Source organism: Anser anser (genome assembly GCF_964211835.1).
Source record: "Anser anser genome assembly, chromosome: 16".
Lineage (NCBI taxonomy): Eukaryota > Metazoa > Chordata > Aves > Anseriformes > Anatidae > Anser > Anser anser.
This window is the reverse complement of record NC_139737.1, coordinates 686,885-700,112: the sequence shown is the minus strand read 5'-3', so window position 1 is coordinate 700,112 and position 13,228 is coordinate 686,885. Positions and strand designations below refer to the sequence as shown.

The 13,228-nt window shown below is 64.0% G+C and overlaps 1 protein-coding gene across 1 annotated transcript; it reads left to right on the top strand.

The window, feature by feature from the left end:
• Nucleotides 1-507: 507 nt before the first annotated feature.
• TGM2 (transglutaminase 2) lies at nucleotides 508-13,026 on the top strand. The gene is made up of 13 exons (XM_083801994.1): nucleotides 508-803; nucleotides 2,599-2,778; nucleotides 4,744-4,986; nucleotides 5,970-6,088; nucleotides 6,862-6,990; nucleotides 7,355-7,535; nucleotides 8,451-8,586; nucleotides 8,696-8,799; nucleotides 8,912-9,151; nucleotides 9,304-9,576; nucleotides 11,230-11,390; nucleotides 11,502-11,638; nucleotides 11,935-13,026. The coding sequence occupies exons 1-13, from the start codon at nucleotides 794-796 to the stop codon at nucleotides 12,089-12,091; spliced, it is 2,070 nt and encodes a 689-aa protein (XP_083658120.1). The 5' UTR covers nucleotides 508-793; the 3' UTR covers nucleotides 12,092-13,026.
• The last annotated feature ends 202 nt before the right edge of the window (nucleotides 13,027-13,228 follow it).

Sequence of the window (13,228 nt, the reverse complement as noted above, 5' to 3'; positions counted from 1 at the left end):
GGGGGCCGGCATGGTCCTGGGGTGGTGCTGGCCCCGAGCTCACCAAGTGACGGAGCCCAGCAGCTCTCAGGACATTGCCCCCCCCGGGAAGGTCCTTTTACCCCCAGCAGCTGCCGAGACGCAGCGAGCTTCCAGCCCCGGGCACTCTGGAAGGGGAACGAGGGAAGGCTCCGGGGGCGGGCAGCCCCCCCGGCCCCGCTGGCAGAGCGGGACAAGGGCTGCAGGGCACGGGGCAGCGGCCCGGGGGGGGCAGCAGGCTTCCAGCACGTTTGCCTCTGGCCGGGGCAGCGCCGAGGGATGCACTTACGGGAAGGGGGCTGGCAGCTGCGGCCCCGAGGCGGCCTCGGCCCTTGCCAGAAATGGCCGCGGACGGAGATAAGGGAAGGGGGAAGAAAACTTTATAAGGAGAAAGCATTCCTCAGACTTCTGGCATCTCGGTGGGAGCTGCGCGGCCCCCTCCCCTCCCCTCCCCCCCCCCGCTGCTTCGCTCCCGGCCCAGCGCCGCCGCGCCCCGGAGGCTGCTCGGGGGGGGGCGCACGGGGGGGCTGCGGCCGCAGGTGCCGGGACCAGCCCCGCTCCTGCCCCCGCGGATTTTTTTTTTGGATTTTTTTTTTCGGTTGTTGTTTAAAATAGGTGGGACCAGAACCGCTGTTTCCTGGAAACTTTGTTTTTGCTTTCTTTCCCCCCCAGCCGGCCCCGGCCGCGGGGGGGGGACGCTGCGCCCGCTCTATAAAGGCAGCGAGCGGCGGGGCCGGGCGGGGGTGGTCGCTTCGCCGGCACCGGCACCGGCACCATGGCCGAAGGTAAGGGCGCCGAAGCTGGGAGCGAGCCGAAGGCTGGAGCGGGTGGCGGGGGCAGCCCGGGGGGCTGGGGGCAGCCCGGGGGGCTGGGGGCAGCGTGCGCCCCCGCCTCGCCCCGCTGCGAGGGCTCCTGGAAGCTCGGGCCGAGGCGGCGAGCATCCCCTGCCTTCGGAAGTGCCCCTCGCGGGGGCTGCTCGGGGTGGGCGGGGGGCAGGGGCAAGGCGCCGTCCCGGGGGGAGCCCCCGGCCGTGCCCCGGGTGCCCGCGAGCGGAGGCCCCCGGGAGAGCCGAGCCGAGCCGGGCACCGCAGGCATCCCACCGCCCTCCTGGCGCTGACCAGCCGGGGAGGAGATGCCTCCGCTTCGAAAGAGTCGCTGCTTTTCGCTAGGACCGCCGAGGTTGGTAACCCCCACGGAGACACGGAGGGAGCTGAGGTCCTGCTCCCGCACCCAGCTCATCTCCAGAGTCCCAGACACAACCTCTCACGTAGCTCGGTGTCAGCGAGGCTCGCACTCGGTTTGCACGGCGTAGCACCGAGCAGTGTTTCTGCTCACGAAGCTGGAGGTGACAAAGACAAGGTCCCTTCTGTGCTCTGTCCCCACTGCAGGGTCCCAGGGGACCAGCTGGGTGAGCCTTGCCCTCATTTACAGGCAGGCAGCCCCAGCTCTGCATCTGCACACAAGTGTGCGCTGCGGGCTGCCCGTGCCCGGAGGAGCAGGCGTGGGGATCGCGTTTCGCTCCGGGAATGCGGGGCTCAGGGTCAGCTCTTTGCATCCAGCACCGGCCCAAGGAGGGCTCGAGAGCACCGCTCCCAGCACACGGGCAGTGGGAAGGGCACAGCCAGGGAGAGCTGCAGCAAGCCCAGCATCGCCCCAGCCACCCGCCCCACGGTTCCTGGCTGGTGCTGAGCTTGCACTGTGATCTCCAACGTTAAATGCTTTCATTTATTCTGGCAACTAATCAGTCTGCCGCCAGAGCGTTCAAGGGTCACTGGTCTTGAACGATGATGAACGATATTGCATTGCTGCAGCGTGCTGCCTGGGGCGGCGGGGCTGCGGCCGCTGGCCCTCCGGCACGGAGCCCTGCCTGCATCAGCGTCTCGGCTGGGAGGCAGAGCGCAGCTGAGCGCCCGAGGCCAGGGAATCGAACGCTGCCTCTGTCACTGAATTTATGCTTGGTCTCTCCAATTTCTCAGCAATCACAGAGCAGGAAATGTGCCCAGCGCCTTGCTGAAGCACAGAAACATCGCTGGCATTCCCCAAGCTCAGCAATGTTCCTCTTCCGAGGGGTTTGGAGGGGACAGACAGCAAACCCCAGCACACAGGCCCAAAGCCTCCCAGAACATGAAAATGGGCACTGAGCTTTGCTCTGGCGTTGGACGCTGCCCTTCCTCCATGCTGACAGCATGGATGGCAGCACCGTGGTGTGAGAAATGGGGCACAGACCTGGGCCAGCAGAGCAGCGCTTCACTGGCAGCTCGGCTGGCTGCAGGGCTTCTGCCCCCGTCCCAGCTCGCTCCCAGTGGCGATCCCGCCCTGTCCGGTGCAGCCCTCCAGGAGGGGTGCTTGTAGCCCGGGCACGGATGTGCTGGGCACACCGGGGGGCACGGGGCTGGGGGGAGGAGGCTGCCGAAGCCCCACATCAAGGCCCCGGGCTCAGGGTGAGGTTAATGACAAATCACTCCCAGACCGAGCGCAGGGCGATGTGCGGGGCACGTCCCCGTCCCGGGGCCGGGATCTCTCTCTCTGCAAGGGAAGACGCTGCAGAGGGGAGAGCTTCACCCACTGCTGCCTCTGCAGAGCTGGAGCTGGAGACGTGGGACCTGCAGTGCGAGAGCAATGGCCGGGAGCACCGCACGGCGGAGATGGGCTGCCAGCAGCTGGTGGTGCGGCGGGGGCAGCCCTTCACCATCACCCTGCACTTCTCCGGCAGGGGCTACGAGGAGGGGGTGGACAAACTGGCCTTCAACGTCGAGACGGGTGAGTACCGCTGCGCCCCGCGGGAGAACCCCCAGCCACACACAGCCCAGAGAGGGGGCTTCTGCCTGAGCCTGCCCCCGCTGCGCGCCCCCGCTGCCTCCCGGCAGAGGCTGAAGTCTTAGCCAGTCCCTGCGCTGAGACTGTGAGAGAAGGTAGAGGCCCTGCTCCATAAAGAGAGCTGAGAAGAGGTGGCAGGGAAATAAAGCAAGAAGAGGGTCGGGGTGGGACCCCCCTCCCTCAGGCTGTGCTGATGATCTTCTGATACTGCCCCCCCCCCCCCCCATCACCCCGGGGTCAGAGGAGTTTCCCACCGCCGCTTTTAGCTCCAGCGAGAGCCTGCTCAGGGCAGCAGGGGACAGGGACGGGGACACCGCTCCCATGGCCACCAGCCGGGTACAAGCACCCTGCACAGGGGGTAGGCCAGCCACGGGCAAAAGAAGAGGAAGCTCTTTCTTGGACAAGAACTATTTTAGGGAGACCGTATCCTGCTGAGTCAACCAGGCCAGAATTCAAAGTGAAAGTGCACCAGGGGTTCCCCGCAGGGTAAAGCATTATTTTTCCGGGAAGCCGAGCTCCTCCCTTGGGGTGACGGAGGCTGTGAAGCCAGGACCCCCAGCTCCCGCACCGCTCCTGGCACGCTGGCGCAGGCTGGCGGAGCCGGCTGCAGGCAGGACGGAGCATGGCTGCAGCACTTGGAGAAAAAGGGCAAAGGAGCTTCAGCTCCAGCCAAGGCACGGCCGCACGGCCCTGCTGGCAGTGGCCCCAGCCAGGACCCTCACCGGGAGCTGGACCCACAGCCCCGTGGGGCCGGAGAGGAGCAGGGAGCAGGAGCTGCCAGGCCTGACCCGTCCCCATGGGACAGCGAAACCGCCCGAGGACACGTGCCACCTCCTGTGCCACCTCCGGCAGGAGAGAGGGGAATGGCTCGGTGCAAAAATAGAGCCTGTATTTTTAGAGTAGCTGCATTTTAAGAGCCCTGCCCCGGCCCCTGGGGCGCAGGGATGCTGCTGCAGGACAGCAGGTTTCGCAGCGGGGAGGAGGTGGAGGCAGGCTCCCAGCAGGGGCCTTGCCAAAAGGACACGGATAGCTCAGCCTGGCCTTCCCTAAAGGACACGGAGGAGAAGCTGTGTCACCCGCATGAGTTCATGAGTATTTTTGGTGGCTCGCCTGGTGTCCCGCCCTCGCTGTGGGCGCGGGCTGGCAGGGGCCCAGCACGCGGCCGCTCCCCGGGGAGGAGCAGGCGGCACCGGCCGAGCTGCCTGGCTGCCAGCCCGCCCCGTGCAGGCACCAGCATCACCGGCGGGGCCAGGCAACCCCACTCCCGGGGGAGCGGCGCTTGGAGCCGGCCTCGGCACAGGTGGCTTGGACACAAGCGTGAAGGCTCGTGGCCCCACGCAGCCGAGGGCTCGGGGGGCCGGCGCGGATCACTCTGTCCTCGGCTCGAGCGCTGCAGCCGCTGATGTAACGGCTCACTGGGGTGTTTGGAGCCGCGCCTGAGGCTGCGCGTGCTTAGCGGAGCTCCTGCTGAAAGTAGCCCCGTGGTGAGGGCTCCAGCTGCGTGCCAAGGGCTGTGGCAGGACCCGTGCTCGCACCAGGACCTGGCTGCTCGGCTGGGGAGGAGAAGCCCAGCAAAGCCTCGCCCTCCTCTCCTCCCGGGCTGCACGCGTGCCCCCTGAAACAAAACCCGCTGTCTGTCCCAGGATGGAGCAGGGCCCCCTCCATCCCAAAGCATCCCAGCTCAGGTGGCTTCTGTGAGTTTTTTCCATCTGCCCAGCTCGGCAGGGCATCGCCCTCGGGTGAGCATCTCTGCCACCATCCTGGCCCCCAGGGACCCAACGGGGTGAGTCCCTGTCCCCTCCCAAACAGGGACAGAGCCACCCCTGGGCTTCACCAAGCAGGGCACTGCACAGCCCTCCGTGTGGGAAGCCAGAGCCTGGGTTGAGCTGATGTCTTCTTGCTTGGCAGGGCCCTGCCCCATCGAGACGTCAGGAACCAGGTCCCACTTTGCCCTGACCGACTTCCCCGAGGAGGGCGCCTGGAGCGCCGTGGTGCAGCAGCAGGACGGGGCCGCGCTCTGCGTCTCGCTCTGCTCCCCCGCCAGTGCCTGCGTCGGCCGCTACAGCCTGACGCTGGAGGCCTCCACCGGCTACCAGGGCTCCAGCTTCCACATCGGGGACTTCGTTCTGCTCTTCAACGCCTGGCACCCAGGTGAGGCTTTCGCCTTTCCGACACCGGGGCTTCCAGAGCTGAGTTTCCCTGCTCTGTGGGCCCCCGCAGCAGGCCGCGAGCCCCGTCCCCTGCCCCAGGACACGCAGCTCCCCTGACCAGCACCCCGAACACCCAGTGCCCCATCAGGGCAGGCCCTGACAGCAGCTCCTGGCTGGGGAGAAGCCCCCAGCTCCCCCCACGCTGCGCTGGTGCCTGCTGGGCGCGCTGCGGTGTGCGGCGGCTCAAAGTTGCTATTGTACAGGTGAAATTCGGGTGGCAGGACACAGAAGGGAGAATGTGTGCTGCAGTGTTTAATTACAGGTGGGCAAACAACAGTTGAGACTCTCATCTGTTCAGATTCTCATCTGTTCGTGTCCTTCCTCTGCCCCGAGGAGCAGCCCCACGCTGTCCTGCTCCCGAGACCTTGGCTGAAACGAGTGATTTCCTGAATCCCAAACGCTTTGTGCTGGCTCCAGAGATAAGGGCTTTTAGGAAGCTTCACATACCCGGGGCTGTGCTGAACGCTGATGCTGGAGATGTATGGTTTTGGTCCCTGAAAACATTTCCAGTAAAGAGCATTTTTTCCAGCAATAGTTTCTATGTGAGTCGTGACCTCAGCCAGCACTCCCAGTTCCCACTGCTCATTTCTCAGGCCAGGGAGATTTCCACTCCTGGGAAAAAAAAAAAAAAAAAAAAAACCACTACATAAAACAAAAGGGGAGAGAAATAAGAGAGTTATAAGTAAAGAATGAAAAAGGGAAACACAAGCCCACTGAAATTTTCCCATCTGCTCAGATCTAACCGGGCCAAAAGCTCTTCAGGCAGGAGCAGCTCCAGCCCCAGCCCCTGTTGCTTCGTTCCCCACCAGCTCTGTCTCAGTGGCTGCCCGTGGCATGTCCTGGGGGGGGGGCTCTGAGTGGGGAGCACCAGGAGGTGTGTGGCGGAGTCCCCATCCCCGTCCCCATCTGGTTTTCCCCCTGCAGAGGACACGGTCTACCTCCGAGACGAGGACGAGCGCCGCGAGTACGTGCTGTCTCAGCAGGGGCTCATCTACCAGGGCGCCCGGGACTACATCACCTCCACCCCCTGGAACTTCGGGCAGGTGCGTGGGGCACGGCCCCCCAGGACCCCAGGCTGCCGCAGCCCTCGGCTTCACAGGGCGCGGGAGCCACACGTGCTCCCCAGACGGCACGCACCCTGCACCCCAAACCCAGCCAGCACTTGGGGAGGAAGCGGCGCCACTGTGTGCCCACACAGCAAATACATGAAAATCTCACTTCCGAGCGGGAATGTGCCAACTTCAAAGCCTGGAAGAACACGGGGAGCGTTGCTGCCCGGCTTGGGGCCGCACACTTCTAATCGGTGCCGCCGGGGAGCTGCTGCTCGATAAAGCGCTCCCCAGAGCCGTGCCGGCCGCGCCGATAAGGCAGCGCCTGTGCCCCGAGCTGCATCACCCAGAGCCAAGCTGCGGGCCCTGGGTGCTGGGGGGGGGGCCCGGCTGCCCCCCAAGCTCCAGCTGGGGCTCTGTGCAGCGCCCCCATGGGCTGTGGGGGCGGGGGGCTCACGGCTCTCAGGAGATCCACGTCTCAATTCAGGGAAGCCCTGACTCATCGGATGATGGGGAAATAGGTGGTTTTCCCCCAGAGATTTATTTTCTGCCCATGCCTGACCTCTGTGCAGCAGCAGCTGCAGGAAGCAGGATCCGGCCCCAGCGTGAGGGCGGGAGCTTGCTCCTGAGCCGAGCCTCCCGCTGGCGTCAGCCCCAGCCCCTTATCGTGGTGCCACAAAAGGGACAAAGTCATCTGGCCGCTGCCGCGCTGCCCCCACCACAGCTGCACAACCTCACGTGTGTTTTCTCCCCTCCCTCTGCACCAGTTTGAAGATGACATCTTGGCCATCTGCCTCAACCTGCTGGACACAAACCCCAAGTTCCTGAGGGACCAGAACCGGGACTGCTCCCGCCGCAACGACCCTGTTTACATCGGCAGGGTGGTGAGCGCCATGGTGAGTCCCACAGGGCTCTGGCCAACACGACGCCTCCAGGCTGGCCACCAAGCAGCCCCTCCACTGCAGCCGTGATGCACAAGTGCACTGCGATGCATCAGTTGTGCACGCTCAGTATGCCCATGCACCCCGGTGTGCCCGTGCACGCCGCTGCAGCACCGGCACTGTGGCCATGCGCATCCCGGTGCAGCTCTTGCATCCCTACCCGCTGAGGGTGGCAGCCCGCACGAGCTGGAGGATGGCATTCCTTCCCCTGCCACGGCAGCCTGCTGCTGCCCCAGGGGGCTTTGTCCCTTCGTGCCAGGCCACCCAGGGCTGGCCGGTGGCATTTCCCCCTGACGCAGCCCCCCCTGTCGCTCCGCAGGTCAACTGTAACGACGAGGACCGCGGGGTGCTGCTGGGACGGTGGGACGATCATTACGACGACGGGATGAGCCCGATGGCCTGGATTGGCAGCGTGGATATTCTGAAGCGGTGGAAGAAGTTTGGGTGCCAGCCAGTCAAGTATGGCCAGTGCTGGGTCTTCGCTGCCGTGGCGTGTACCGGTGAGAGCAGGATCCCCCCCGGCCCCTTCGCTGGCTCCCGTCTCCCACCCGTGGGAGGGGGCAGCCCCGTGCCCCCGGCCTCGTGCTGCAGCGGGGGGAGCTGCCCGGGCTGGCTGCAGTCAGCCTGCAATGAATGCTTAGCAATTAAGCTCTGTTATTCCAATTTGTCAGGAAAGGGAGGGAAAAAATGATAAAGAACCTCTCTGGCTTTTCAATTAGCTCTCCGTGCCCTGGCAGGGACAGCCCAGCCAGGAGGGAGGGGCTGAATTCACGGCTTGGGAGAAGGAAAGTGGCTTTAAGGTCAAGTCTGCAATGAAGTAATGAATCCACTCAGATCAAAATAATTTCACTGCCACCAAGACAGTCAATCTGTGGCAAAAGCGAAGAAAAATTCAAGGCTATCCTCTGTTAAGGAGCGCACAGACACACGTGCGTGCTTGCGCAGTTTTGCCCTGAGCACAACGCTTGGCCTTGCTCTCTGGGTTGCACGAGCGTGTGCGCGTTCATTTATATATTTCATGTGTATGAGGTTCTTTTTAGAGGAGAGAAATAGCAGAGAACTTAAGTGGATTTTCTGCGAATCACAGAAGTTTATAGCCTTCCTTTGAAACATTATAACTGCCTCCCTGCTCCCCAGGGTGCCCCGCTCGCAGTAAAAGGCAGCTATGAGATTAAATATGAGGCTGCTGCGTGCTGCCTGGCTGTGCACTCCCTTAAAAGCACTTCCAGCCTCTTTTGTGCCTTTTTTCTACTGCGACATCAAACTGACTGTCAGTGCACCACCCGTCTTGCCCGTGGCTCGCTGAGACTGGCAGCGTCTTGCAGGGTCCCGGGGCTGGCGCTGCAGAAGGGCTGAGCAGGGGCAGGGGCAGTGCCCCGGGGACCCGCAGCCGACTCTGCCCCGCTTCCCCGCAGTCATGCGCTGCCTGGGCATCCCCAGCCGGGTGGTGACCAACTACAACTCAGCCCACGACACCAACGGCAACCTGGTCATCGACCGCTACATGAACGAGACGGGGATGGAGGAGAGGCGCTCCAAGGACATGATATGGTGAGCGGCAGCGGGGACCGCAGCCCCCCCAGCACGCCCTGACCCCGCGGAGTCCCCGGCCACCAGCTCTGCAGGGCAGGAGCTGCTCAGCCCCGCGCTTCCCTTGCAGGAACTTCCACTGCTGGGTTGAATCCTGGATGTCCCGGCCGGACCTGGCGCCTGGCTATGATGGGTGGCAGGCGCTGGACCCGACCCCCCAGGAAAAGAGCGAAGGTGCGAGGCGGCCGTCTGCCCTCCCTGCCCTCCCCGCGCCCTGCGCTCAGCGGGGGCCGGTGGGGTCTCCCCTCCGGGTCCCTGGCAATAGCAGCGACCCCGCTCCCCGCAGGGGTTTACTGCTGCGGGCCGGCCCCCGTCAAGGCCATCAAGGAGGGCGACCTGCAGATGAAGTACGACATCCCCTTCATCTTCGCGGAGGTGAACGCCGACGTGGTGTACTGGATCGTGCAGCGCGACGGCTCGCAGAGGAAGAGCACGCACTCCTCGGTGGTGGGGAAGAACATCAGCACCAAGAGCGTGGGCAGGGACAGCCGCGAGGACATCACCCACAACTACAAGTACCCGGAGGGTACGGGGCCCTGGGGGCAGCCGTCAGGGGTCGGGGGGGACATTGCATTAGCGCAGCAGCCACGCCAAGACGGCTCCAGCAAGGAGGGTGAGCACCAGCCAGAGCCGGCCCCGCTGCCTCCCCGCTAACAGGATGTTTTTCTTGCACCCCAGGGTCTGAAAAGGAGAGAGAAGTGTTTGCCAAGGCAGAGCACGAGAAGAGCTCCCTCAGCGAGGGCGACGAGGGGCTGCACGTCAAGATCAAACTGTCGGAGGGCGCGAACAACGGCTCCGACTTCGACGTCTTCGCCGTCATCAGCAACGACACGGACACGGAGCGCGTGTGCAGGCTCATGCTGTGCGCTCGCACCGCCAGCTACAACGGCACGGTGGGCCCGCAGTGCGGCATGAAGGACCTGCTCAACCTCACCCTCGGGCCCCGCACGGGTAAGAGCCATGCCGGCGCCGAGCTCAGCGGTGTTCCCAGGCTCAGACAGGGCCGCGGGGCTGCGGTGAGGCGGCGGTGCCGGGCAGGGGTGGCTGTGCCACCCGGCAGAGCCTCGCCGTGCCTGCAGCGCTCGCACCCCGCCTGAGGGAGCTGCCAGCTCCAAGTCCATGCTGGCAGCCTCCCAAAGAGGAAATTCTTCATCCCAGCTGCCAACCGCACGCTTTCTGCACACAATGGCTTGAGCAAAAATAATGCCTGTGCAAACCTCGTCCCTGGACGCCCGCCAGGGCACAGCGGGACAAGCAGAAACCGCTGCAGGCACGCGCAAGGCCCCAAGCCGCTACGAGGCCCTGGGTGCCTACGCTAGCCCCCAGCACACGAAGCGTGAGCCATGGGCAGGGTTTCGCCTGCAGCTCTCCCACCCCTGGCTTTTCCAGCCTGCTGGGAGCACTGCCTGACCCTGCACACGTTGTACCCACCCGCGTTATACAACCACCCGGAGGGTCACCAGCTCCACACTGGGGCTGGCGCAGCGCAGCGCTTTGAGCTTTGTTTGATCCCATGTTATCACGGCGGCGTTAAGGCCCCGCTTGGGACGGGCTGGCAGAGTGGGGGGCAGATATCCCACGGGCACGTCCCAGCGCAAACCGCGCCGCACACGGGAGCCTGTGCGAGCTGCAGCGCTGTCACAAGGCTGCGCGGTGATCGATGCCTCCTTCGGGGGTTTTGTCCTTATTTATTTACCACCGTGGGTTTTTAATCTTTGATGAAAGGATAAAGAACATTACTCAGGCAGGGGGCTGGAAATGCATTTAGAGCAGGACAAAAGTTACTGCTCTCGCATTCTTTATGCGGAGGAAGCAAGCCGTGCTATAGGCAGGGCTCTCCTCCCAGGGCTGCACCGCACTCATCACGTCCCCCTCGTACCGCTCGGTGCGAGATTGCACAGTGGAGGCCGTGGCTTCTCCCCCAGGGCTGTGCAGGATTTCCCCCAGGCTGGGCAGTGCCTGGCCCCGGCCGGCTCCGTTACGGCCATCCCCAGGCTGGGGGGGCCCAGTGCCCAGCGCCGCAGTCCCCCGCTGCTGCCTGCAGCGCTGACAGTCCCAGCCCTCCTCCTGCTCCCATCCTCACGTTATTTTGGCCCCTGAGCTGTCCTGGCACCAGCCCAGCACACAGAAAAACTGAACCTTGGTTTGCGGTTGTTACAAATTAACATTGCTGCCTGGTAATTAAACAGTTTAGATTTAGATCATTTTTCTACAAACCTTCAGGGCCTGGAGATGTAGTACAGCTGATGTGCTGGAACAGACTTATTTTTAGCCTGAGCCAAGCTCTGATCTCCTAATGGGGCCCATAACAAATGCAGCAGTCAGCCGTGTGCTGTTTGTTAAGCGAATAAGGGACGGGGCTGCTCTCCCTGCCGCGAAGGGAAGCAGGGCGCTGCCTTTGCCCTGCAGGCACCTTCACACTTGCAAAACCTCCCCCAGCACCAGCGCTGGGCACTTAGCAGCTCCTCTGGGTGCCTGCAAAGCTGCTCCTGAGCCTGCTGCCTGGGCTGGATGGGAGCAGCGTTCGAAAGCCTTAATCCAACCTTCCCCGGTGCGTGCTGGGCTCGGGGGCAAGCGCTGACCCTGCTCTGCTTCGCCTCCCAGTGCAGAGCGTGCCCCTGCGCATCCTCTACGAGAAGTACGGGCCGTGCCTGACCCAGGACAACATCATCAAGGTGGTGGCCCTCCTGACCGAGTACGAGACGGGTGACGTTGTGCTGGCCATGAGGGACGTCTACATCCAGAATCCGGAGATCAAGATCAGGGTGAGGGCTCGACCCCGGGGAGGGTCGGTCCCAGGGAGCGGGGCTGGGACAGTCCCAGCACGCCGGTGCTTGCACAGCGCTGCCGGGTGGCTCAGTGCCCTTTACTCGCAGGTTTTAGGGGAGCCGATGCAGAATCGGAAGCTGGTGGCAGAGATCACGCTGGTGAACCCCCTCGCAGTCCCGCTGAACAACTGCGTGTTCGTGGTGGAGGGAGCTGGCCTCACCGAAGGGCAGAGGATCAAGGAGCTGTAAGAGCCTTTCCCTCCCATTCCCTCCCGTTCCCCAGCCGGGCAGTGGGGAAGGGGCCGGGGGGGTGTGGGGGGGTTGCACCTGGAGCCTCCAGGAGAGGCTGCCTGGGGCCCAGCTCCACACGGACATCGTGGGAGAGGGGGGGTTGAGCTGGTCGGGGGCGTGGGGGCTCAGCCGTGCCACAGGGGGTCCCGTGGGTCCCACAGCACCGCCACTGCCCCGTGTCAGCACCAGCACGGGGCAGGTGGCGGCAGGGGGAGGTCCGTACCCCACTGACCCCCCCCCCGCCCCACAGCGAGGACCCTGTCGAGCCCCAGGCCGAGGCCAAGTTCAGGCTGGATTTCGTGCCGCGCCAGGCGGGCCTGCGCAAGCTGATGGTGGACTTCGAGAGCGACAAGCTGACAGGCGTGAAGGGCTACCGCAACGTCATCATCGCACCCCTGCCCAAGTGAGGGGCTCTGTCCCCCCTGCAGGCCGTGGCCACCCCTCACACCGAGCCCCTGCCTCCCTGCTGCAGCGAGGGCTGGCCGGCCCCCCTCAGCTCAGCCCAGGACGATGCTGCGGACCCACAGAACGACTGCAAAACCCTGCCCGAGCCACCCCAAGGCTGCAGTGCCACGCTGCTGCCCGGGAGCGCTCAGTGCTGTGGGGGAGGCAGCAGGAGGGGAGCAGGGCAGAGGGGCCAGGGGCTCCTGCAGCAGCCGCCCACCCGCTGCCCACCACCCTGGTGCCCACCGAGCCCCCCTCCAGCCACTGGCCTGGGCCAGTGCTGCCATCCCCGCACCGTGGGGAAGGGGCAGGCATCGACATGGCCCAGGCAGGATAACAGCGATAACCCCGGCTGAGTTCCCCGGGGAGCAGGGGCTGAGCCCCCCCCCCACCGCCTCTCCCTCACCACACGGAGGTGGAAGCGTCCCTATCCGCCCACCCCGGCTCGGGGCGCCGGGGAGCCCTGGGGCCCCCTCCCGCAGCAGCCAGGCGGCAGCGAGGCTCGCTCCTTTTTCTGCAGCTCTAAACATACCCCTGGGACGCAGAGCGCATTTTATAAAGCAAACAATAGAAAGACAATCTTCTCCAGCACTGATCGCGCAGCAGCAGCGTTCACACGTGCCAGTTAAAACGCTCTGAATGCAATTTGGTAGAGAAAAGATTGTATACTGTGAGCACAAGGCTGCTTATATGCTATATAGGCATATAGCATAAACCTATTTATGGCTATATAAATACATACTGCATAGAGCCCTACTGCATAGGTAAAGCAGGTTATTTGCTTTAACAACCGTTCCTGTCACTGCAGAGACTGTGTGGTGAGGAATGGGACGTTACCTTTACATGAATTAACTATGCAAGCACTGAATAAAAACTCTATTTTTCACTTCTAAAGCCAGACCTGGCTCTCGAGCATCCTTTCCCCAGGGAGGCACCCAGCAGGTCCTCGCCCAGTGCTGGGGCAGGTGGGGGTGAAGCCCTGACCTCCGCCAAGCTTCTCCGCATCCATGTCCAGCCCAGCGCCAACGCTGGGGATTCAGTTCGGAGCTTTGCTGCACGGTGCCTTCCCCGGCTCCCAGGGCCATCGGGGCTGCACCACG